Here is a 26,074-nt window from a genome sequence, read left to right on the forward strand (position 1 = left end):
AGTAAGCCTTCCCCAAAACAGTCTAATATAAATTCCGCAACAGTGACACACATACAGAAAACTATATGGTCAAAAGGGGTGATCTGTGGCCTGTTGTGTAGGTAATGCAGAAATTACACTGTTTTGAATGATTCTGACAAGTTAAAAGATACTGACAGCAACTATGACAAGGTGGTTTTCTGAAATTTGAGAAAATCACTGGAGAAAACGTTGTTTCTGTCTTTGGATAAATCACTTCTGCAGAAAGGCATGCCTAGTCACTGCCTGGGGCCCCACACTCTACAGTCCAGAGAAAAAGGCAAAAGATGACATGAATGTTGGTGTCATAGATTTTTCAAGAAAGAGAAAGTCTAGCCCCATCTGTGGGGATTCTACCCAATATGCACCTGTTACCAAGGCGTCTTCATTGCTAGTTCTGTGGCATGACTCCCATTCTTTAACTGCTAGATGTAATCAAGTACTTAATTCTCTATGGCATTGTATCTCTATGTGCAGTACTATCTTGTTATATTTTGTACTATCTTGTCTTGGTCCCTAATAAGACTGCAAGCACCAAAACACTCCGTCTGATGCCTCTTTTATATCTCAAAGGACAGTATTTTTCAAAATTGTGGGCTATTACCCACTGATGAGCTATAAAATTGATTTGGTAGGTGCTGACCAGCACAAAGAAAGAGAGAGAGAAAAAAAATGGAAGGGACGTAGAGATAAAGAGAACACAGGAAAGAAGACAGGAAGAAGGAAGGAAGGAAGGAAGGAAGGATAGAAGGCAGGCAGGCACGGGGAGTAAGGAAGAAAGGAAGGAAATTTAAAAGTAGAAAATAAGAGACAGCCTTTCTTTATAATAATTATTTTGTATTTGCCATACAGGTGTGCATTCATCATAATGTAAATACTATTTCTTATTGTCAAGAAAGTATACAAATTGCCATAAAACATGGCCCAGTGTTAGGAAATGATAGCTGCACATTAATAAACATCTGTTACTTAATTTCTTGAAAAGAGCTCACTGGAAGAAAGGCTTTCGCTTGAACAGTTCAGATCACTTCCTTCCCCTTAACCTCTACAGAGTTTCCCACATGTAATGTATGCAGATGTATGTTACAGGGTCTTTCCTTTTAAAGTACTCAGAGCTGAGACAGATTTCAGCATTACCAAAGAATGGGAAACTCCACTTTTTGAGCGATTGGAGGGTGTGATACTTCCATCTGAAGAGGGATTCCTAAGCCAGTCTTAATCAGGTGTGGAGGTGAAAGTCTGCGAGTGAGCTCCTCTGCTGATGCTGGGACCATGCTCCGGGACAGAGACGGGCTGGGAGGGGGCGTGGGAGCCCCACCGAGGTGCACACACTCTACCTGCTCCAGCAGCTGTCGAAGGCGGTGGAGCTGAGACTCCAGCTGCTTATTGTGATCTTCTAAAATCTGCATCCTGGCCTCCAGACGACCTTTGTGCTGCCTGAGGAGTTTTGCTTCTGCTATAAGTTCTGAGTCCTCAGATGTGTGGTGAGGAGACACGACAGAGTCTGGAGGTGACCCGACAGGGAGACCCCTTCTCAGGTGCTGCTCCTTCAGCTGCTCATATTCCACCTGCAGGTTTCTAGTGCGGAAAAGGAACAACTGGAATTACTACTGTGGGCACGGTTTTCTCTCCGAAACTGCCCTCGAGCTTCAGATTGAGCTCAGGAGACTTGTTCTCAGGTAGAAACATTAAACAGTGAGATGAGTAAGCAAGGACAAAGCTATAGCTTTAATCAAGTGTTCCCTGAACGCTCACATTCATAATCTGCAGCCAGTGCCCCAGTCTGTTAATCCCCGATAAAATTTTGACTCCACCTTGACTTCTTAGAAACCACTTCTGAAAAGAGAATGGGTAGGGATCATACTGAAGTTATTATTAAGGAATCTCCCATTAGAAGTTTGCCCAGGGGGCACAAATCTTCTCCCAGGTTGAACACACCTCTGTTCTTCCTCCAGGTCGGCAATGATCCGCTCCAGTTCTCCGCGTTCTTCCCTTTCTACCGACTTCAGGATCTGAGCTGGGCTCTGGGGCTGGCTGACCGGGGACTCCCCTCCGAGCGTCTGACAGTACTGCTGGATGAGGGCATGCTCGTCCTCCCTAGGGAGACAAATCACACACACATACACACACACACACACACTGAGGCTCATGTCTGGATGGAAGCGAAGTAGAAACAATGACGGTCGGGATGGCTGCTGGGCCAAGTTTGATCTAAAGCTCAATGTTCCTCTATGTCTCTTTGAAACTCTAGGAAGATATCTGGGGCACCTAGCTGGCTCAGAGAAGCATGTGACTCTTGATCTCAGGGTCGTGAGTTCAAGCCCCATGTTGAGTGTGGAGATTACTAAAATAAATAAATAAACCGTATTTAAAAAAAAACTCTAGGAAGATATTTATCTAAAAGGTAGGTATACTACGATACCAACATTTCATGCTTTGCCTTAGACTAACACGTACATATCACAAACCTCAGAAGAGATATTCTACTCAGCAGAGGTATCAAATAAGGTACACTACTTAGTTAATGTAAGAGATACTTTAGGCAAAATTGATAATCGAATGCCAAAAGAGTAGATTAATACACTCAATCAAAAATAAACTGCTCTACACTGAATGTATATCCCCGAAATTCATATGTGGAAACTTAAGCCTCAGTGTGATGGTACTTGGAGGCGGGACATTTGGGAGGTAATTGGGTCATGAGGGTGGAGCTTCATGAATGGGATTAGCGCCCTTAAAAAGACCCTCCAGAGAGCTCCTGTCCCTTCTGCCATTTGAGGATACAGTGGGAAGAGGACCATCTCTGACCCAGGAAGAAGGCTCCAACAAGACCCCAAATCTGCTAGTACCTTGATCTTGAACTTTCCAGTCTCCAAAACTGTGATAAATAAATGTTGTTTATAAGCTGCCCAGCCTGTATTACTGTGTTATAGCAGCCCAAATGGACTGAGGCCTGAGTTGATTTCACTGTCTTTAGCATTTGGTTGAAAGTCATTTTGTAATGCTTTGTAACCCACAGAACGGAAAAATATAATCCTCATATTCTTTTATTTAAATAACATAACAAAAATGATCATTGTAGATACTCATAAAATATCTGCCATATTTTTATTTGATATTACCATCAATCATTTTGCATTAAAACAGGACATACAGTTATTTACATTCTCCTTCTTTTCTAACTACTGGTCTAATGAATTAGACATATCAATCATGTGGTCGAATCTAATGATTGGCAGAAACGGAAGCATAAAAAAAAGACAAAATTGGTACATTCTTGAGAAGTAAATGTTCAGCATCATGCCTGAAAGGTCTTCCTTTCCTTTATGGGGAGATCCAGTCTGATCTCTCTCTACTCGTGAAAATGACAGACCTCCCGGCTAACGCTAGCTGGAGGGTCCAGCTACAGAATGAATACTTTAGCAGATTGTACCTGGTGTGTTTTGATGGTGTTGGTAAACAAATCCTGGAAGCTATGGATTTATAGGATAGGGCTTCAGAAAAGCATGTAAGTAGCTCTTAGAGTATAAAATGGAGCTGTCTCATGACAGAACCAGTGCCTGTCAAAGGGACGTGCCTGCAAATGTCCCTTAGAAACCTCACCTGTTGAACTGGGGTCAGAGCACACCCTAATGCAGTCAGAAGGAGTCTGCTGAGCAGCAGTGGCAGTCTGGGACCTCTTACTTGTGCCCTGCAGCTGACGAGCAGCACTTGATACTAGGTAAGATCTCTGATTCCTCTGAGTCTGATTTGAAAATCCAACCCTGTGTGACCACAGTTTACTGTGGTAAAAAGGGGACTTGAATTGCATCTGAGAGTTAGCGAACTCATAGCAAAGCTGTGTCCTGAGCACTGAGATCAGAGTGATATGATGAAGCAAATGAAAGAAAAATGAGTGTTAGGCCTGCAGAACAGCCAAAGCCAAGGTTCAGATGAACTACTGATTGATTTTGTTTGCTTCCTTGATTGGTAAACCCCTCCCTCTCTCTAAATTTATATATGGAGATAATATAAACATTGATACCTGACCTTACCACCCTTCTACTGGCAAATTCAGTAGGGTGAGGAGTAGGACTTTTACCACACAGTTAGAAACTGGAAATAAGGAGCATGGATGGGATAAAGACTGAAAGAAGCTATGACATCACCCTTTGATTACCTTTCCTGAGAAAATGTGGTATCGCTGAAAACTAAAGGTGCCTCTAGAAGAATCTCATGCTTGTTCTTAACTTTAGAAGGATGAGGATAAGAGGAGGGACAGGTATGGGACCACTGTAGGGCAGCAGCATTTAAAAGCTCCTGGGCTGCCCATTTCTGCCAGACAGAAATGTGGCAAGGATGTGTCTGAGGGGTAGGCGTCTTCCTCATGGGAAATATATGGCCAATGCTCTAAACCTAACTGCATCATGAAGGGGCAGAAGGGGCAGAAGGGACAGAAGTTGACTATCAGGCTAACGCATCAACACCCTGTGACACCAAGTAGCTAAGGACGGCAAAACTTAAACACAATGATCCTTATCACCATCAGTGTTTGGAGGCACTTTATCTGGTTCAGGAGAGAGAATCCATAGTGAGAGAGCATATACAGAAAGGAAAAATACAAAGTATAAAGACGTAGTGGAGAGAAAATAAAGTAATAGCAAAGTAAGAGAGTAACTGAACATTTTGTAAATATTTCTCAGGCTAAAAAGAAAAAAAGAACAAAAAAACTAAAAAGCCTGAGTACCCCAAAAAATAATAACAAAAGAGAAACATGAAATTTCTCTATTTTAAAGAGAAAGCATCACAAGCAATCAACCAAAAATCAAAACAAAAAAGTAGATCTTGCAAACAAAAGCAAAAGGTTTAGCCTCCTACTCTCTGTAATATTCCATGTCAAAAGACTATGGAACTATATCTAGAGTCCTGACCCAGCCATTGATATGACCAGCCAGATAGCACAAATGTGCAGCAAAGCACTTTGTCCATACAACAGAAGAAAGAAAGCACAAGTAAGGAAAATGCAAAATAGAGAGAACAAAAGCAGATCTTAATCTCAGGGACTGCAATGACAGGTAAACTGATTCTCACATTGGTTAAAAAAAAAATTTTTTTTTAAAGAGAGAAACAGAGAGACAGAGTACGAGCGGGTGAGGGGCAGAGAGAGGGGAGACACAGAATCTGAAACAGGCTCCAGGCTCTGAGCTGTCAGCACAGAATCCGATGCGGAGCTTGAACTCACGAACTGTGAAATCATGACCTTGAGCCGAAGCTGGATGCTTAACCGACTGAGCCACCCAGACGTGCACCCCCCCATCCCCGCTGCCCCCCCAAAAACAATTTTATGATTCCTATGAACAAGCACCTAAAAGGAAACGAAGGACTAAAACTAAAGTTAAAAACATATACAATACGAACAAGAAGTGCTAAAGGAAAACTTGGGTCCCGTAAGCTACCTGGTGGGTCTATGATATGACTGAATCCTAGCACGGAGGTCCTCTCTTGTCGGAAGGTACCATCACACCATATATGCCCTTAGAACATTCATGCCAGTAAGCATCAGACTCAGGGACTATATTTAGTGCTTAATATTAACACAAACTAAATTTTTGCTTTAAGGATTTGGGGACTATCCACAGTGAAACAAATAAACACACAAACAAGTCACAATTAGATCTGAGATATATTTTGTTGTAAACATTGGCCTAGCTTCATTTCTTCTGGGAAGTTGATAGGGTTTAACATATTATTGTAATTATCATCATCACCACTATCATTACATTCTTTTATTAAGGTATCTGAAAAGGGTTTAAGGCAATTTCTTTAAAAAAATAATTTATACATAACATATAATTTTAGCCTTAAGTGTTTTTCACAGATTATTAGACCTAAAAGTTAAATATAAAAATAAATACATTCAAGCTCTTAATTATATATAGTAAAAACCAAGAGCATACCCTTTAAGTACAGATAGTACGTGAGGTACCAGATTAGGGCCTTTAAATGTCAATAGTGCTAAAATAGGAAAGGTTGCAAAAATATAGATCTGCGCCACTGAAATACCCTCAGATGGACTCTGTTTATACCATATTTAAGTTGTGCATAGTAAATACTATCTGGATTACAAAATTAGTACATATCAGATGACAAAAGAAGTGTGATTCATTCAATGACCTTTTGAAAGAATGCAAGACATAAATAAATAAAAATAACAATAATTTCCCTCCTTTCAAGGGTTATTCCATTCCAGGCTTCAGAGGTGCAAACAGCAATGCCAGTGCGAACCACACCAGCCTCCCAAGTTAGATCTTTCCACATAAAACAGTGTCACTCAAGGGCAGGCAGCAGATGGGGGGAGAGACACCCTGATGGCAATGGCCTTGGGATCTATCCTTCAGTACCTGCCACTGAGATGCCCTAGGACTATCTTAGGTCCTGTTTTCTGTTTGACTCATGGATGCTTAACTCCTCCTAAAAATTGATGTCCTCAAAATTAATGTCCTTTTATATTATCCAGAGCCAGATTTTCAGGAGGAAAGGGAGCATTGGGAATTGGGTGTATGTGGGGAAGAGCTGGGAGACTGATTAACATGTAGGCTGGGGAGGCAGAAGTCCAAGATGCATGGGAGTGCAACAACTCATTAACCAGCTTCACAGAAGATGAACGCAGTCGGGAGCCAGGGAATTGGTTCCACAGACCAATTTGAGGGACAGAAAAAGGCTCAAACCATAGGTTAGGAGGGCTGCTTTTCAAGGCACAAATGACAAAAGGACCTTGGGTAATTTACAATCCCAAGTTCAAATCTCAAAATTCACACCTCAAAGCACAGGGATCTCTTTTATCACCTATGGCTGAGACCATCCCAAAGCACCTTTAGGAGATGGGTCTTGGAGGAGCTGAATTACAAACTCTCCTGGTTAGGTGCGGACTGTGAAGCAGAAGGGTGCGTGCAGAATGGGCAGGAGCAGGACAAGGAATGTGATGACCCCCAGGGGGAATGAAGATGCCCTGACCTGCCCCCCACCCCCCACCTCAGTTCTCCCATCTGGGAAACCCTCCCCCACGGCACAGTGAGCTGGTCAGGGGTGGTCGGGAGTGCCTGTGCTGGGAGCCAGGCTGCCTGCACCTGAGCTCCACTACTGACTATGAAACCCTGGGCAAGCTCCTTAAACACTTAGGGCCTCAGTTTATTCAGCCGTAAAATGGTGGTCACAGAAACACGAGTAGCATCTCAAAAGGTTCTGTGAGGATTAAATAAGTGAAGATGGCAAAGTGCTTAGTGCAGCGTCTGGCTCAATACGCTCTGCACGGAGGGAGAGATGGTGGTTGTTTTGTATCATCACTGTTGTTATTCAAAGGAAACCTAGTAATATTTTTATGACCTAGACTGGAATAACAGAAACCTCCACTCAAAAGGGCCTGGAGGAAAGGTAGAGAATTCAAGAATGAGAAACATTCCAAAACGTATTGTAGAAATTTGCTAACTAATACCATCTTTTTTTTTTTTTTTTTTTTTTTTTGCTTAAGGCACTCTGAGTTAGCTTTCAGTTTTTCCCAACGATGAAAATTGCTAAGATTCTGATGCTGGCTGCCTCAGGACAGACCTAAGAGCGAAACAGAAGAGCTGCCTTGAGGAGCCACTGAACCCTCATTTAGAAGCTGGCGACACTGTTAGGTGGTGCAGAAAACTGTCATCTATCGTCTCAGGATTGTTTCATGACCCTGTCGATGCTGGACTTCAGGAATTTTCCAGGGAAAGGCCAGGGTTACGGTGTGCTACATACTTCCTGCCACTGCAGGAAGGTCCCGTAAGAAACAAATACACTGGGACCAAAGAAGGAACAGTATGACGGCATCCTGTTGAGAGCAGCAAACGTTTCTTCCAAATATCCCGTGATCCGAGATGCTACATGATTAGATAGGAAACACAGAAGGGCAGTCAGAGAAGCAAACAGTGGGGCTTGGGTCCTAACCCTTCCGTCACAAATTCTGAGGAGTGCTCTCAGCCCAAAGAAGGTAGGCATCTTCATTGGAAGGCTCTATCCACTGGGAGAAAAGGTATTTATTGTAGCATGTGTAATACTTACTTTGTCAAGTCGATAGTACTGGTTACATGGAAATGCTTAAGTAAGTAAGTATTATACATTTAAGTGAGGATGGTGGACCACCCCACGTCACACCACTGGATTCCAGATCCAGCACAGGACTTCAATGACTCGGTGTCCTTGTTCGCAATCTTACTCAAATGGAGGAGTCACTGCCATGGTCGCAGGAAAAGAATCCCAGGATATTCAGTAATTCAAATGGTGAAAGGGCAAAGGGCTTCCCGGACTGATCAAAATAAGATTTACTAACATATTCACTAAGAAAATACTAATGCACCAGGAACTGGAAAAAGATTTCACTTTAGTGGCTGATAGATACGTTCTTATCGTGTTAACTTAACTGAATATTACATTTAAGGAAGAGTTTGTTTCCTTGCCTTTTCCAGTAACTAGAGGCCACCTGCATTCCTCTACCTTTAAATTTTTTCTTTTCTTTTTTTAAGTTTTATTTTTGTTTTTGCAGAGAGAGAGAGAGACAGAGCATGAGTGGGGGAGGGGCAGAGAGAGAGGGAGACACAGAATCTGAAACAGGCTCCAGGCTCTGAGCTGTCAGCACAGAGCCTGACACGGGGCTCAAACTCATGGACAGCGAGATCACGACCTGAGCCAAAGTCAGACGCTCAACCGGCTGAGCCACCCAGGTGCCCCCATTCCTCTACCTTTAAAGCCAGTGGCGTAGCATCTGGAAATCTCCCTGTATCTGACCTCTTTCTTTCATGGCAATATTCTTCTCTAACTGACCCTCCCCACTTCTTGTAAGGACTCATGGGATTATATGGGGTCCACCCAAATCTAGGATAATCTCCCCATCTCAAGATCCTTAACTTAATCACATGTGCAAGTTCCATCTTGCTATATAAAGTGACACCTTCTTAAATTTCAGGGATTAGGATGTAGACTTCTTTTGGGGGTCATTATTCTCTCTACCAAAAATGCCCTTCCCATGCTCTTCCTCTGTAGAAACACTTAATCATCTCTCCTCTAACCCATAAGACTCATGAAGACAGTATTTACATCTATAGACTTTTACAGTACTGGGTATATGGCAGTGGCATGCTGATAACCATTTAACAAGCTTTCCAAAAAATTAATGAATAAAAAGGCACTGAATTGTAGCCTTTGCAATTTCTATGGTTTAAATACTCTCACCAAGGCCAATTTCAAACTAATGACTTTACTGAATGTAGAGTCTGGAAAAGACACGCAGTTGCACACCATCTGACAAATACAATTAATTACCCCAAGAACACAGAAATAGTACAATGAGGTAGACTAAGGCATGATGAGCTTTGAGTATTACCTTCATTTTCATTTGACTCTAATTTATTTAATTGTAAGTGTATACAAATTAATTTCTGTAATGGCTCTGTTTAACAAACAGCCTACAAACTTCCTGAAAATGTATCCATCAGATCTCAAAACTGGCCCTAGCACATAACTGCATGGTGGGTATATAAGAAACATTTGTTGGACAGATGGATGAGTTAATATGTCTAATGACGGTATATTAAAATGTATTCAGCTTGTAGTCATCTGATTATTGTTTTTTCTCAGACATCAGTAATAAATTTAAAAAGAGTGTTTATTTTAATTTGAAGATAGGATGTACTAAATTTGAACATTACCTTTACTCTGTTCAGAGGGCATGACAAACACATTTTAAAGAATTTAAATTTGGTTTTAATTATTTTGGTCTTTATTACTATTTTTTTTATTTCATCTAATTCTTTGGCTATTATGAACCTTGTAGAAATTATGTTGATTTAGGGGATACTCCAGATATCTAACTGCTTTATATAAAATACATACTAGTAGCTAAATATGAAACAAGCATTATAAATATGCTATTATCTTGGTTTGGGAATTGTTTCATATTCATAGTACATGAATAATAATGCACAAATCACAACTGTATTCTTGTAAAGTATTAACATGCTAATGTTTGAAATTTAAAATTGAAAAACCTCATACATTTTTATTTATAAGCTTAATGATAGTAAAACACTTTTAAAAATATTGGTAGGAAGCTATTCTGTATTAGAGTGCTTAAAGTATTTCAATTTGGCTCTCTCCATGGCCTTTTTTAGTATAAGACATCTGAGTATTATGTTCTGTAACTTTCCTGACTACCTACAGCTTCCCACCAGATCCAAACAATGAACCTGCCTAAGTCAAGTAAATGTGACACTATTGAAATCTCTTAGATATCATTCAAAATGAAAAAAAAAAAATGTTGATTCCGAGGAGGGGGAAGAAAAAGGAAAGGTCCTAAACAATATTACACACAATAATAGGATAATCAGAGATAAAATATTTGCCTAGAAAATTTTTCTGAGAGTATTTTTCTAAAGTCAACGAGGCTTTTCCTGCTTGCTAAGATAATAAAATATTGGCAAGAGAAACAATATTTTTCAATGAAGAGTGGGGACTATATGTCCAAACTTGTGTGGGTCACAGTTGTTAAATGGCAGAGATGATGGAGAAAATGCGAGTCAGCAAAAGAGGATTTTACAGAAGGGCATTATTCTATGGAAATGCATCCGTTAATTATCAACAAGAAGTATCTGACAAATGGAATGAATATCTATACCTGTATCTATACATAAAACAATCCGATCTTCCTGAGGCAGATTAGTTGATAAATACAGGATTTTTTCATTAACTTATATGAAACTAAATAAATAAACATATCCAACTTATGTTATCACGGCTTGAGAGCATAAAATCTATGTAGACATTTTTGTAACCACACTTATCAATTTTGATTGGGATCAAAATTCAGAGCCACAATCAGTGAAGATTACTTCCGGCAGCCAGGACACAGAAACTAGCCTTCCCAGGCAGTGCTAATTTCATGTTTTACTTACACACTTCCTGTGGTAGAGCTGCTATCAGTGAGGAAAGACCCATTAGTCCTTTCCATCTGGGCCAGGCTGAAGAATGAAAAGGAAGAGGTTAGACAGTGTGGCCACACGGGGCATGGTCAGTTGGAGGTCCATTCTCTGTTTTTCTCAAACTGTCATGATTCTGACAAAATAGGAAAAGGTCCAAATCTCCTAACAAGATTGGAAATTTAAAATAAGACCTCATCTTGAGTTACCTTTCTACCACCACTGTCTTTAGACTTGTCGGCCTCCATCTTTTACCATGTTATATAGACTCTTAAGGGACCTAGGCTCCTAACTGATTTCCCAGACCCTCCAGTTTGGTTTTCATTCTCAGAAATCTGATTATGCTCCTCTCCTGCCTAAAGACTCTCCATGACCCCCCTTTAACTAAAGATATAGCCCCACTCCTTAGCAAGTGGGCCTTCTTTATCTGACTTGAGCTTCTATTCCTTTACTCCTCATTCCTTTATTTGCAGTTCTTTAAACAAGCCATGTTCTTTCCCAGCTCAATGCTTTTGAGTACATTTTTCCATTAATCTAAGCCTGCCTTTTCCCAGAAATTCTGTCTGGCTGAGACCCAGTTTGAATGTTACTATTTATATGATGCTTAAACTAACCTCTTTAGGCATAGCTACTTGCTAGCACCAGAGATAGTTACTATACCCTTCGTTTATGAAAGTTTATGCATGCCATCAAGACCAGACGATACTTTATATTGTTTAAGGACTCTAAAATAAACCTCTATAATAAAGCATTAGCATAAATTTAATTACATATGGTAAGTCACATGTGCACCATCTCCTGAGAACACTTTCAATTCCGACTCTCATTCATTACACTGGGTTACACTATCTAAATCCTGTTTTGTATGGTGTTTGGATTCTCATGAGCTCAATAATCACATCCCATGGAGATTTACTCTTCACAGAATGTATAGCAGGTATTTGGTAAAGTGCAAACTGCAACATGGAAAGATGAGAGCCCAGATTCCAAATATAATGGAATCACGACTCTCACAAAACATCCCTTAAATCAAGGCATGTTAATGCTACAGGATTCATACAGAAATAGATACGTTCTGAGCGGCAGCGCAGCAGAGGGCTCCCATCAAAGTCTCTTACCGTGTGGCATACTGTTCTATTCTGGAATGGGTGTCATCATGAAACAGCTGAGGAGACTGTGAGGGGCTATAAAAGAAAAAGCAAAGAAACAGTTTTATGTCCCAATATTGACAGATGTTGCCATTAGGAATGTTAGCTTGGTTAAACACTGAATTTGCCATGCAAACAAACCATGAGGATTGTTACCCAGGAGGTAGACTATTCTCTTAGTTCACGAGTTTCATAATCACCCCCCTGCTAATGACACCGATCAGAGTGCCGGCTCCTGCAGACGGAGCTGTGAATACTCACTCATAGTGCTCTGGCCACATGCTGATGAGTGTCACAGGACTGCAGAGGGGGAGAGGGAAACAGAAGTCACAGAACTAGCACTCGAGAGCGATTTCAGACAAGAGCAGCGGGAGGCTGGGGGAGAAGGCATTCTCAACCGCCTTCTACTCTCACGTTTGGTCGCCCCGAGGTGCACCGGGGTGGGGGGGGGGGGAATCAAAAGTAACACAAAGTCCCTGTTTGTTCTGGAGAAGATGCTGTGTATTCAAGTGCCTGCGGGAGCTTTTCACAAATATTACAGGATATTTGTTACAGGACAGCAAACACATCTTGAAATGGTCTTATTGGAAAAAAAAGAAACAAAAATGCTCATGCAATAAGTTTAAACATAATGCTCCATAATATACCAAGGGATGATGCAATCAGATTTTTGTTCTTCCCGGAGAAGAAACTTGGTCAGAAAGATAAAGTTAAATTCCAAAGACTATATTATCCACTGATGGCAGCGTTGCAGTAAAATGAGATTGTTCTGATTCTTTGTCCAGTTTTCAATGTAAAAATCCGAATCCACGTGTACACAGAGTATCACAACTCACAGAGACACTGAAAGAAGATGTTACCTAGATCCTCTCCCCTATACCCAGCCCCAAATTTTTACATTATCAATAAGGCTGAAAGCAACTGGGTGGTGATATGCTTTCTTCACACAAAATTCTTTCCGGAAGTTGAATCTCTGAAACTGATAATATCAGGAAATGTGTTCGGCTTGAGTCAGGCCTGACTCTGGAGCTTGATCATTCAGTACCACTCCCGACCCTGGGGGACCCTAGGGGAGCTACTGATGAATATGGGAATTTTAAAAGTCTAAAGGAAATGAGTTCTCTGTTTAATTAAATAAGTCTCCTGCAAGAGCTCATGTTGATTGAAACAAAGGAGGAAAGTTTAAATCATTCTAGATCTACTTGATTCTATTTCTATTATACATACAAACTTAAGAAAAAGTTAATGATCTCATTATCTCCTGCTGGAAGCACAAGTTGATGTTTGAATAGCAAAGACTAAGAGATGAAGGGCATCTTACTGGGATGAAAAACTAAGACTATTTGGACCTCCTTTCAAAAACAGGCATTTATCCAGGCTGTGTCTGTCAGAATATCTGTAAATAGACTTAATCATCCACATGTAAGATAGTTAAAACAACAATGAAATAACACAGTGTTATTCAATAGATACGGATGTTAAATGTTACGTGAATGCTTTACTATAAACTTTCCAAAAAATAATAACTCCTCGAGAGAGCATTTCTAAAACTCAAGTGTACTACAACATTTGCAGTGAACTTTAAGCACGAGAGAAATATGTATTTCTGATCTTAATTGAAGCTGGAAAAGCTCTGTGAAACCACATGACTAGTTCTTGTGAAGTTAATGCAGTCAGCACAAAAATGATTCATTGAACTACGATAAGAATGGCAGAGGTAGAAGGCTGAACCAAAGAAGTTCTCAAAAGTAAGTTTTTTATATATTGAGAACATGTCTAAGAAAAGAAATAAAGATTAACAAAGTCAAACTGAAGGCTTCATTGACTTCAAAGTATTTTGATTTGTAGAGAAAGAAAGGTTAAGTGATACATCTTCTCATTTAATTCTGGGAGACAAAAAACAAGGCAATATCCTCACTGCAGCATAGTTATAGAGTCTATAATTTAAGAGGGTTCAAAATAAGACCGATCTATGTGTTAGTCCACAGTTAATAATGTAGCCCATCCCTGCTTTCCAGAGTGGTGGCTGAATAGGGTGTTTTGGTTAATCACACACTAATATGCAAAGGATCAGACTCTCTACTAAATATACTTAATATAACATGAAATACGATCCAGACTTTCCTTGAAAAACTTAACGATTCTTTTAATGCCTTAGGCTTCCCGTCTTTTGCCTTCTTTGATCCATTTGCTCCAGAGTAAGTGGGGTCCCAGTGTGCTCTCACATATAAACCCTCAATGGCTCCCTATGTCTTTCACGATAAAACCCAAACACCTTGGCATGATTTACAAGGCCCCTGATTAGGTAGGTCCTGCTTTTCTCTCCTCTCTTATTTCTTGCTACTCTTCCCAGCTTCCCACCCTAGTTTCCAGAATGATCTTGTCTCTGGGCTTTTGAAGATACTTCCCTTGCCTAGAAACTCTCCCTTTCGTCATCCACACCAAACACTGCAGATCTAGCTCTGTTAATCTTCCAGGTCTCAGGTTAGCTGTCACCTCCTCCAATCCAGTGCTCCACAACCATAGTTACACTTGACTACGAGTTGGTTCTTGCTACAGTAAGAACTCAAAAGAACAATGAAACTCATTTATTCCACTTTAACCAACATCAGGCAGAAGTGTCTATTTCACTTCTTTAATCTTTAAGGAAACCAACCTACCTTTTAGCCAAAAATAATCTCTCAAAATTCTCAAATTATTTTTGTCACTATTTTAGCTTGTTTCTTAGGTTTATGTTCAATGGCAAATTTTTCTAACTTTTTTTAAACCTTTTTTTAAAGTTTATATATTTTGACAGAGACAGAGAGAGCATAAGTGAGGGAGGGGCACAGGGAGAGGGAGACAGAGAATCCCAAGCAGGCTCCTAGGGTCAGTGCACAGAACCCGACATGGGGCTTGAACTCACGAAACCATGAGATCATTACCTGAGCCGAAATTGTGAGTCGGACACTTAACCAACTGAGCCAACTAGGTGCCCCTCAATGGTAACTCTTTAATCAAGTTTTACTCATTTATGTTGATTTATTTTTTGAAAATTCTTGCACACATAGTTACAAAATTAACTGAATAAACGTAAGCATGAGTTTGTTTACCTCCTTTTGGTAGTAACTCATTTTTCCCCTAAATACCCTCCATGCACGCATATCTCATTACTGGATAGGATAAGACACTACATTTTGCAGGGATGAAAAAGAAAGAAGCAAGAGAAAATTCCAATCAGCTTCATAAATAACTTTAACACATTTACCACTTGGCTGGTTTTTCTCCAATGTTCTCCCACAAATAGGAGAATAAATGAAATCAAACTTTACTACCCACTCACATAAATTGTTACACCAGAAGATTAAGTGGCCCTGTACTAGAAAGGGCTCAGCAGAAAAATGAACTATACCAACTCCAAAAACACGTTCTATGATTTAAAAAAGAAAACCTGCCCACTCTATCCAGTATCTCATAAATCTTTTTCAAAAAGAATCTTGTGACATCTGATTTAATCTTATACTCTTTCCTTTCTTTCTCTTGTTTTCCTCTCTCTGAAAATGCTGGTAAATTCATGATAGATGAAATGAAGCATTTTCAGAATTACAGCCAAAAATCATAGCACAAAATTATTTGGCATGTTTTTCTGTTCTTTTTTACTTTAACTGAGTCACTCAAAATGGAATGATTGATGTCAATTATTATTTTGACATTAAAAGAAAAGTTATTAAAAATGCTTAAAAGGAATTTAAAAAAAAAGATGAATCGACCTGCATGATTCATATGAAGGATGTAGATATTGGGACACAAAATACCAATGGTTTATCATAAGAGTGAAAGGCACATCACTAGTTCAAACTTATCAAATTATCCTATAAAAAAAAAAGCTATCTGATAATTCTATGCTTCAGGCATTACTGCGAAGGTTAATTAGATCTGATACCAGGGGAAGTAAAATTGTGCCTTTATTATGGGGTGTTCAGCACAGTTAAACTGTGTATTACATAGTAAAACAAGTAAGAATGTAATAACATAAAACCTTTCAAAGAAAAGGACAAATACGTACGCACAAAACAGAGAACCAAAAATCTACTTTTCCTGATGGATTTTAAGCAGATGAATAGCTCTCTTTAAACTGAGATTGCTTCAACAAAATTTGTTCTAAAATGTACTGTGAAAAAAATAACTGGGAGGCATAATATTTTAATTATACACAGTTTGATATCAAAGTTGTCAAAAAATTTGAAATATTTTGTATGCTTTAAATGCGTATGTGCTATTTTTGGATCTATCAACATATACAGTTGTGCGCCCATAACAGTACCTACGGAGCGATGAAATATCTACTGTGCTTTGGCTGTGGTCTTTCTTTTGCTTCTTAGAAGTTCCACAAATTAACAAAAAAACCCACAACATACATTTATACAAAAATGCAGCAAAGCCAGTGTTCTACAAAGCTTTATATGGAAAAAAATCCAGGCCAAATAGCCTGTCCTCTACTTTGAAATCTTTGAGACATGGATTGTCCTAATACTAGACTATTACTGCTCTCTGCTTATCTCTCAGATACACAATAAAATGAACAGTGGGTTTTAAAGGTTAAAGAAAGAAAGACTGATTGCACAAAAATTGGACTCAACACACTTTTTAATACTTCTTATTATATATTTTTTTCTACTGTATAATGTAGAAAACTTCACACTTCTGAGTTTCTTTTCTATAGGCATTTTGAGAGGGCACCTTTCTGTAACTAGAACATCACTATTTTTATGACTAGGCACTTTACTAATGACTAGCAATAAAAGTTCATTTTTCCCAAGATTGGAGTGTAAGAAAATTGCCACGGAAGTCATGTTTATGCTGATATTTTAAAAAGTGATTCAGGGGCACCTGGGTGGCTCAATCAATTATACGGCAGACCCTTGATTTCAGTTCAGGCATGATCTCGCAGTCGTGAGATTGAGCCCCAGGTCAGACTCTGCACTGGGCATGGAGCCTGCTTGGGATTTTCTCTCTCTCTCTCTCTCTCTCTCTCTCTCGCTCTCGCTCTCGCTCTCTCTCGCTCTCTTTCTCTCTCTCCCCCTGCTCTGCCCCTCCCCTCCACACATGCTCTCTTTCTTAAAATAAAATAAAACAAAATAAAATATGATTCAAAAATTTAAAATCAGACCTATTTTGATCTTGATATATAATTGTTTAGTAATTTAAAATTACTTCTTGCATTTCTTCTGGCTTGTTTTAAAAATTATTTTTCTTTTCATTTCAGGCTATCAATTGCTACTCTTCCTTATAATGCTATAGTAATTTTGCTACCTTGAGACTTTGTTTCATTCATGCTTATAAAATTGAATTACATACTTCAAAGAAATTTTGTCTATGTACCGTATACAGCTATCTTGTTTTACTGTCTTCATGCTCAAGAGAAAATAAATTAGAAATGTAAGATTTTGATGTGATTTTAGCACAGGTATATCAAAAGCAAGAGACTCAATATTATTAATATATTTACATTAAAAACATGTAAAATAGGGACACCTGGGTGGCTCAGTTGGTTGAGCGTCCAACTTTGGCTCAGGTTGTGATCTCATGGCTCATGAGTTGGAGCCCCATGCTGGGCTCTGTGCTAACAGCTTTGGATTCTGTGTTGCCCTCTCTCTCTGCCCCTCCCCTGCTCACACTCCATTTCTCTCTCTCTCTCTCTCTCTCAGAAATAAAACATTAAAAAAAATTTTTAACATGTAAAATAAGTGCAACACATACTTCATAAAATAGCAAAAATATCCCCAAAGGAGGAAAAATGGGAAATGAGTAAGGTAATGAAACAGCATATACCACAATTGGCTCTAAGTATTTTTAAGAGGAAAAGACATGACCAAGGCAAAGGTTGAACACACAGTAATACGTGTTTTTAAAGTGGAGGAACACATGCAAAATTAAACCTAAAATTTTAGCCATGGTATTATCAAAAGCCAACAGTAAAAATTCATGTTGTGAAGACTGATTCCGAGTTTAGTTTTACCTCTTTTAAAATGAAACGCTTTACCAAAACACAAATTCTTTCTGGTATCAGATAATTTCTCTGGGTGTCACTAACATAATAAAAGACAATATCAGATAAAAGAGTACATAGAAGTTTTAATATTAAAGTTGAACTTACGTCTCTAAGTTGTCACCCTCAAGCACTGTCTGGACAGGCAGGTAGCCAAGCCGAGGATGTTTGGCAAAGTATTTCTTTGATCTGAACTTATTCTTCAGCACCTTTGTGAAGTCTCGTACATCTTCCCCAGATGTTGTCTAGGAGGATGAAAAAATTATACTTCTCCCATTAAAATGGAAGGAGATATCTAGCTCCAATAAAATTAGAGCAGATATAAATTCATGCAATGAAATAACAAACAGTTTCAGTGGCTTTATGTATTTTTGGAATAACAAGTCGTGTCATGAAATAACATGGCAATCAGGACTCATCATTAAACACATCCAGCAATCAGTTTATAATTTTTTATTTTCTGTTGAAAATAAACCATCCTTAGCTCACTTCCCCAATATTTAAAAACTTGGGCCATGAAGTAAAATTAGTTTTGGCAATGTTATTGGTTGATTCCTGTTACTGAAAGAGTTGCAATTTGATACTAAATGTTTAGTGATGATGAAGCATTCTGGATATAACATGGTTTCCACTAAGGTGAATAAACAAGTCTAATGACTTCACATGAGCCAGCATATATTGAAGTACGGAACATGAGAAAGCAATAACATAAGAGAAAGAGCAGGCCGTGATATTGTAAGGAATACTACCCATCTGTCGTTCCCAAGAATGATATGGACTAAACTTTTATATTTATTTTTTAATATATATTTATTTTCTTATTTTATTTGGGTGGGGGTGGGTATTGCTGAGCATGGAGCCCAATGTGGGGCTTGAACTCTTGACCCTGCAATCAAGACTTGAGCTGAGATCAAGAGTCTGATGCTTAATTGGCTGAGCCACCCAGGCTCCCAAACATGGACTAAATTTTTAATGCAGTATAAAATGTTACTGTTTCCTTAGCCATGTCAAGGTGATTAGTTAATAATCACTTAGGGTGACATGGGCTGAAATCTATCTCAACCCCATTCCCTCTTCCCATCTTATAAACTATTCCCTAAGCCTCAGTTATCACCAATTCTAGTTTTTATTTGCAATATGTTATACAGATGCCAACTTTAGTCTTTCTGAAGATGTATTTAATAAATTTGCATTACCTGAGGAGGACTCAATTAAAACCTTAGTCGTTGGACTCCTAGTTGGCTTTTTAAAAAATTTTTTTTAATGTTTATTTCTTTTTGAGACAGAGAGAGACACAGCATGAGCAGGGAAGGGGCAGAGAGAGAGGGAGACACAGAATGTGAAGCAGGCTCCAGGCTCTGAGCTGTCAGTACAGAGCCTGACGCGGGGCTCGAACTCATGTACTGTGAGATCATGACCTGAGCCGAAGTCGGGCGCTTAACTGACTGAGCCACCCAGGAGCCCCTGCTAGTTGGCTTTTAATACAAACCTGGATAGACCTCACTCCAATCACTTCACAAAACAAAACCAGAGGACTTTTCTAGAATAATGGTTTATTATTCTAATACTATGCTAAATACACTGCTTACTTATTGCCTGCCCCCCTCTACTTGCACCCTCCCCAGTCCATCATCTTTTCCTTCATGGCAAGCATCCCCAGGACTCATACCAACTTGTTTTGCAAACAGAAGCTTAAAAAAATAGAATTATTTTTTAAAACAACTAAATTCTGAGTCAGCCCTTATGTAGTTTGTAGCTTTCCATCTGCTCTTATTCTACCTAAATGTGTCTGTTTCTAGTACACAGTTAAGGGAACTTTTGATTCTCTAGGCTTGCAGAGCAGAGAAGAAACATAAATAAGCAACTTATTTATAATTAAAGTTCATCAATTTTTATCTCATTAAAAAAAACTATAGCAAGGACCACCCACATTGTCCCAAGGCCTTGCCATCAGACCCACAATGTTCAATCTTTTCCTGAATAACACAGAATAAACCATATAATATCTGTAGTTATTTAGGTACTGATCTTTCCAAATATAAAGAAGTATAGAAAATAAGCTATTAATGAAAACAAACCTAAGGCAAAATATTGTTAAGAGAGATGATGGTTTGGGGGCGCTAAGATCTAACCAGATAGAAGAGGAGAAATAAGAAAGACATTTGGGAATAAAGAAGGACATTTTTAGAGACGGAATATCTCTGGCTGAGAATAAAGCCAAAAGGACATATCATCTACTGTAAAGGACATTTGGGCCTCTAGCAATGGGTATCACAGCTGCAGATCATTGTATTTGTAGATATTTTCCCTGAATGTTTTGGTAAAGCGAAGAAGGGAAGAAGCTTTCTATGACAGAAGTACAAAAAGGTGGCCCCTATGCAAGGATAAGCATTTATGATGCAATTTATTTCCAGGTCTGCTCTTAACACATTGTTAATATATGAGGAAATACCAGCCTCCAGCTTTTTACTTGGTCCACCTTCATCTGGCAGTAAAAAGGATTCACCACTAGAGCCAGTGGTTTTCAAGCCATACCCCGGGTTTTAATTCAGGCAGCCCTGAGTGGGGTGAGTGGGAGAAAAGGAGAGGTGGGCAGGCCCCGGGCCACTTACCCTGTCTGCCTCCACTGGGCAGTGTAGAGTACAGTGCTTTTTATATATTCACAGGGTTGTGTGACCATCACCTCAAAAAGAAACTCTGTACCCATTCGCTATCACTACCCACCCCCAACTCTTACCCCCTCCCCTTCCCTCCCCTCAGCTCCTGGCAAGTACTAATCCACTTCTGTTTCTATGGATTTGCCCATTCTGGATGTTTCTTATAAATGGAATTGTACGGTACGTGGTCTTTTGTGACTGGCTTCTTCCACTTAGCAGAATGTTCTTCTAACTATCTAAATTTAGGTTTTTCCATGAACTTTTTGCTTGGGGAAAAAATGACACATCATTCAAAAGTACAAGTCTGACTCCACATCAAGCATTCTTGAGCTAAATACATTCAAAACACAGAAGAACAAAGCAAAACCAACCGGCCAACCACCACCAACAAAAACCACCTCCCACAAAACAAAACGAAATGAAAAACAAGTAAGAAGCAACTACCTGCCTCCCCAGAGGGTATAGCAGGGGCTGACGTTAAATTCGAGTTTCTGATCATGTTCAAATTTAACATTTGATAAAACAAATGCATTCTCATACAGAAAGAGTATACTTTTATTTCCTGATCGATTTTCATATTGAAGAAAAAAACCAATAGTTTTTCTTCTACCAATAGTTATAAAGGCACTAAATTCACAAATGCCATAAATTTTATGTAATATTAAAAGAAAAAGTGGAAGATAATTCATCCCACAAGAATGAGGTGTTATTTTCAGGTTAGCAGAATGCATTTCTTTAGTTGAAAGAGAGTCAGGAAAATGAATTGTACCTATTTTCTCACCAAAAAAAGTTAAGAGATATTTTTACGTATTTGGTCTAATTTGCTACCTAATGACAGTACCTAATATCTTCTACTTCAAAGTGCAAGAGCAATGGTTTGGTAAAAAGCAAAAACAAGAGGACCACCCACCTAGCATAATAAATATCATCAAACTCAACTCTATCTTCACGCTAGGTATAATAGTTTGTGCTTTTCTTTTTTAAGCAAATTACTATTGATACTATGATCTGAGGATGGACTTGAAAGTCACTCATTATTACACAAATTGTCCCACATTGGTAAAGTTATCCATGCATTTCTTGAAAGACTAGTTTTTTATCTATTGCTGTTAAGAAAAGAAAGAAGGAGAACAAAAGATTTTGTAGATCTCGTTGTATGAGACAAGGCATAGAATTGGCATAGAGTCCTGCCCCATATAAATAGATTCCCTTCAGTCTCATTTTCCTATCAAGGGCAGTGAAATTAGCATCACTTTTTTGACCCCTCCAGACACAGACACTAAAGCTTTCCAGGATTCAGACCTAGAAATCAGTAAGGAGAAAGCTGCTCTTACAAACCTGGGTCTTTTCACCATACCAGCACTATGTCACTTCTCCTAGAAAAATGCAACAATCCTAACTTTTGTAACAGACAGAACCCATAGCCATTGACTAAAATACCTATTATTACATTAAGACACCCTGTAGGTTGATTTTTACAAAACTTACATTGAAATGTCATTTGATAACCTTTAAATTGCATGTCTGAGACACACTGAGTGTACATAAATTAGGGAAAAAATGCACATGAAAGAGAAAAAAGGAAAACCTTAAAACTGTCTGCTCTTTGACCACCCAGGGATAACCATGCTTAAAATGTTTGTGACTGGACCAACTTATTTTTTTTTAATTCTTTTTATTGTATTTATTGTAAAAATAAAACACAGATCTATAAAACTACCTACAACAAATGTATGGCTTAATGAATTATTATTATTTTAAATTTTATTTAAATCCAAGTTAGTTAACATATAGTGTAATTAATAATGGCTTTAGGAGTAGAATTTAGTGATTCATCACTTACATACAACATCCAATGCTCATCCCAACAAGCGCCCTTCTAAATGCCCATCACCCATTTAGCCCATCCCCCCACTCAACACCCTTCCAGAAACCCTCAGTTTGTTCTCTGTATTTAAGAGTCTCTTATGGTTTGCCTCCCTGTTTTCATCTTATTTTTCCTTCCCTTCCCCTATGTTCATCTGTTGTGTTTCTCAAATTCCACATATGAGTGAAATCATTTATTTGTCTTTCTCTGACTTCTTTCCTTTAGTATATTACACTCTAGTTCCACCCACATTGTTGCAAATGGCAAGATTTCATTCTTTTTGATTGCCAAGTAATATTCCATTATATATATACATATATATGTATATACATATATATGTATATATATATACACATATACATATACACATACATATATATGTGTATATATATACATATATATACATATACATATATACATGTATATGTGTGTATACACACACACACACACACACATCTTCTTTATCCATTCGTCAGTCAATGGACATTTGGGCTCTTTCCATAATTTGGCTATTGTTGATAGTGCTGCTATAAACATTGGGGTGCATGTGACCCTTTGAATCAGCATTTTTGTATCCTCTGGATAAATACCTAGTACTGCAGTTGCTGGGTCATAGGATAGCTCTATTTTTAATTTTTTGAGGAACCTGCATACTGTTTTTTAGAGTGGTTGCAACAGTTTGCATTCCCACCAGCAGTGTAAAAGGGTTCCCCTTTCTTCACATCCTCACCAACATCTGTTGTTGCCTGAGTTGTTAATGTCAGCCATTCTGACAGGTGTGAGGTGGTATTTCATTGTGGCTTTGATTTGTATTTTCCTGATGATGAGTGATCTTGAGCATCCATTCATGTGTCTGTTAGCCATGTGGATGTCTTCTTTGGAAAAGTGTTCATGTCTTTTGCCCATTTCTTCACTGGATTATATGTTTTCAGGTGTTGAGTTTGATAAGTTCTTGATAGATTTTGGATACTAACCCTTTATCCAATATGTCATTTGCAAATATCTTCTCCCATTCTGTTGGTTGCATTTTAGTTTTGTTGACTATTTCCTTTGCTGTGCAGAAGCTTTTTATTTGATGAGGTCCCAATAGTTCATTTTTCCTTTTGCTTCCCTTGCCTAGGGATGCACATCTACTAAGAAGTTGCTGTGGCCATGGTCAAAGAGGTTGCTGCCTGTTTTCTCCTGTAGGGTTTTGATGGTTTCCTGTCTTACATGTAGGTCTTTCATCCATTTTGAGTTTATTTTTGTGTATGGTGTAAGAAAGTGGCCCAGGTTCATTCTTCTGCATGTCGCTGTCCAGTTTTCCCCACCACCTTTTGCTGAAGAGACTATGTAAATGGGCTTAGTGAATTATTATAAGGCAAATATCATCCAGTCAGGAAATTAAACTTTTCCAGACATTCCAGAAGCCCCTTCCATGTTCCTCATCCCAGTCATAGCCCTCCCTTCTCTCCATAATAACCATTACCCTCATTTTTATAAGCAATAACTACCTTGTGTTGTGTTTAAAAAATACTTTTTCACCCCAGTGTCTACCCCTAGACACTGTAGTTTAGTCTCACTAGTTTAAAAAAAAAATCTGATATATTTTAAGTCACTTTTAATGTGCAGATTTCTCCTCCATACTTGACATTTCCTTACAATTTATCTGTTAGAAAACACAGGCAATTTGACCTCACTCAACTTTGTCGATTGTGTATTTTTGGTGCAGTAGTTCAGCATGTTCCTCAATCCTTTGGGTATCCTGCAAACTAGCGGCTGGCTCCAGAGGAGGCATCAGCCTCAAGTGTGATCTGGCAAGACTATCTACCACTAGTGTTTGGTAGGCACATGAGGTCTGGTTATCACTCTTCAGTGATCCTAGCAGCCTTCATGCTAAATATCTATATCCATCCAATGGGGACTTAAAAATGGTAATCATCTGATTCTATCGTTCATTTTCATCTGTTAGTTTAAATAATTATATAAAAACATGTCCCTTCATCTACTATCTGGTCACTCAGTAATATAGTTCATTCAGGAAAGGCAGGATTACATGTGTGATTTTTCTCTTTCATTGACCTATTTCCCCAGTAGTGCACTGGTTTCCTATCATCCTCTGAAGATGACCACTGTTTAAAATTATTTTCGCTTATCATTATGAATTCATAGATTTTTAACATATTTGGTGTATTTTGGCTTATTGTAATTATTATCAGTATTGAAGCTCAAATTGTCCTATCTTTGGTCAGTAGGAACCTGTTCTAGTTAGCCCCACATAGTTTAAGCTCTACAGGTAACAATATATTTAATGGTCTCTACCAGTTCTTAGGATGCTGTTTCTCTATTATTTTGGTTGTCTGAAGACTGGTCTCTAATAAATCTTCAAGAAGTGCTCTTAGGTACAATATTACCCAAGTTCCTATGTTTTGGTGAGAATTTTCCTGTATCTTTACTAGATAATAGAAGGTTGGCTTTCTCAATATCAACTCCTTGAGTCACATTCTTTTTTTCCTTAAGTTTCTTAAATATGTCCCTCCATTATCTTTTGGTATAAAGCTTTGCTGCTGATTATTTAATTTTCTTTCCTTTTTAAGTCATATTGTTCCTTTTGTTTAAATGGCTGGAAGATTTTTTTTTCTTTTACTTTATATGAGATTTAATCTTTTTAAATATAATGTATTGTCAAATTTTTTTAATGCTTGTCCATTTGTTTATTTATTCATTTTTGAGAGAGAGAGAGAGAGAGAGAGAGAGCACAAGCAGGGAAAGGGCAGAGAGAGAGGGAGACAGAGAATCCTAAGCTTGAACATGGGGCTCGAACTCACAAACTGTGAGATCATGACTTGAGCCAAAATCAAGAGTCGGACACTTAACCACTGAGCCACCCAGGCACCCCTGAGATTTAAACTTGATACTTTGTAGTGCTCAATTTTGTCATTGTTGTGAAATTAACTTTCCTAATTCTGGAAAGCTTCTCTACCTTCACAGAGCTCCCTCTTCTTTTGCTTTTGTGGAGTATTCAAAAATAGGGTACTTGAGTTTGATTTCAGGGTCCTCTTCCCTTGCCCTACTTTAGAGTACCCATTTTTCTTTCTTTCGTCTCTGTTGCTCAGACCTGCTGTGTCAGTTTCATTCCTAGCAGTATGTCCAGTTTGAGGCTATTGATGGAAGGAAGCCCTGGTGGGTCAGGTCTGAGGACTCCAGAAACCCACCACCCCAGAGCCTTCAGACCCTCCCCTCTGGGCTCCTCCCAGTTTCACAGTTCTCCCAAACCAGCCTTTTGAGCTTTCCACTAAAGACCTGTTGTCTATTTTGCGGTGCTCCTGTTCTCAGGCACCTTGCTTCCTTTTTTTCCTCTTAAAGATAATGATATTCTACAGGTTTGTGGCTGGGTGGTG

General features: G+C 38.7%; 1 protein-coding gene across 13 annotated transcripts in view; it reads right to left on the reverse strand.

The window, feature by feature from the left end:
- The window catches only part of UTRN (utrophin), a 511,459-nt gene that overhangs the window by 12,280 nt on the left and 473,105 nt on the right, over positions 1-26,074 (reverse strand). For 11 of the 13 annotated variants that reach the window (XM_053222143.1, XM_053222139.1, XM_053222141.1 and 8 more), the window contains 6 exons: positions 18,279-18,415; positions 12,404-12,442; positions 12,113-12,178; positions 10,971-11,036; positions 1,957-2,115; positions 1,356-1,596 (listed from right to left, as the gene is read on the reverse strand). In XM_053222143.1, the coding sequence (XP_053078118.1) occupies positions 1,356-1,596; positions 1,957-2,115; positions 10,971-11,036; positions 12,113-12,178; positions 12,404-12,442; positions 18,279-18,415 (708 nt within the window). The remainder of the gene's footprint in view (positions 1-1,355; positions 1,597-1,956; positions 2,116-10,970; positions 11,037-12,112; positions 12,179-12,403; positions 12,443-18,278; positions 18,416-26,074) is intronic. The other 2 variants (XM_053222145.1, XM_027056708.2) reach the window with 1 other exon arrangement.

The sequence above is a fragment of the Acinonyx jubatus genome, chromosome B2 (assembly GCF_027475565.1).
Source record: "Acinonyx jubatus isolate Ajub_Pintada_27869175 chromosome B2, VMU_Ajub_asm_v1.0, whole genome shotgun sequence".
Lineage (NCBI taxonomy): Eukaryota > Metazoa > Chordata > Mammalia > Carnivora > Felidae > Acinonyx > Acinonyx jubatus.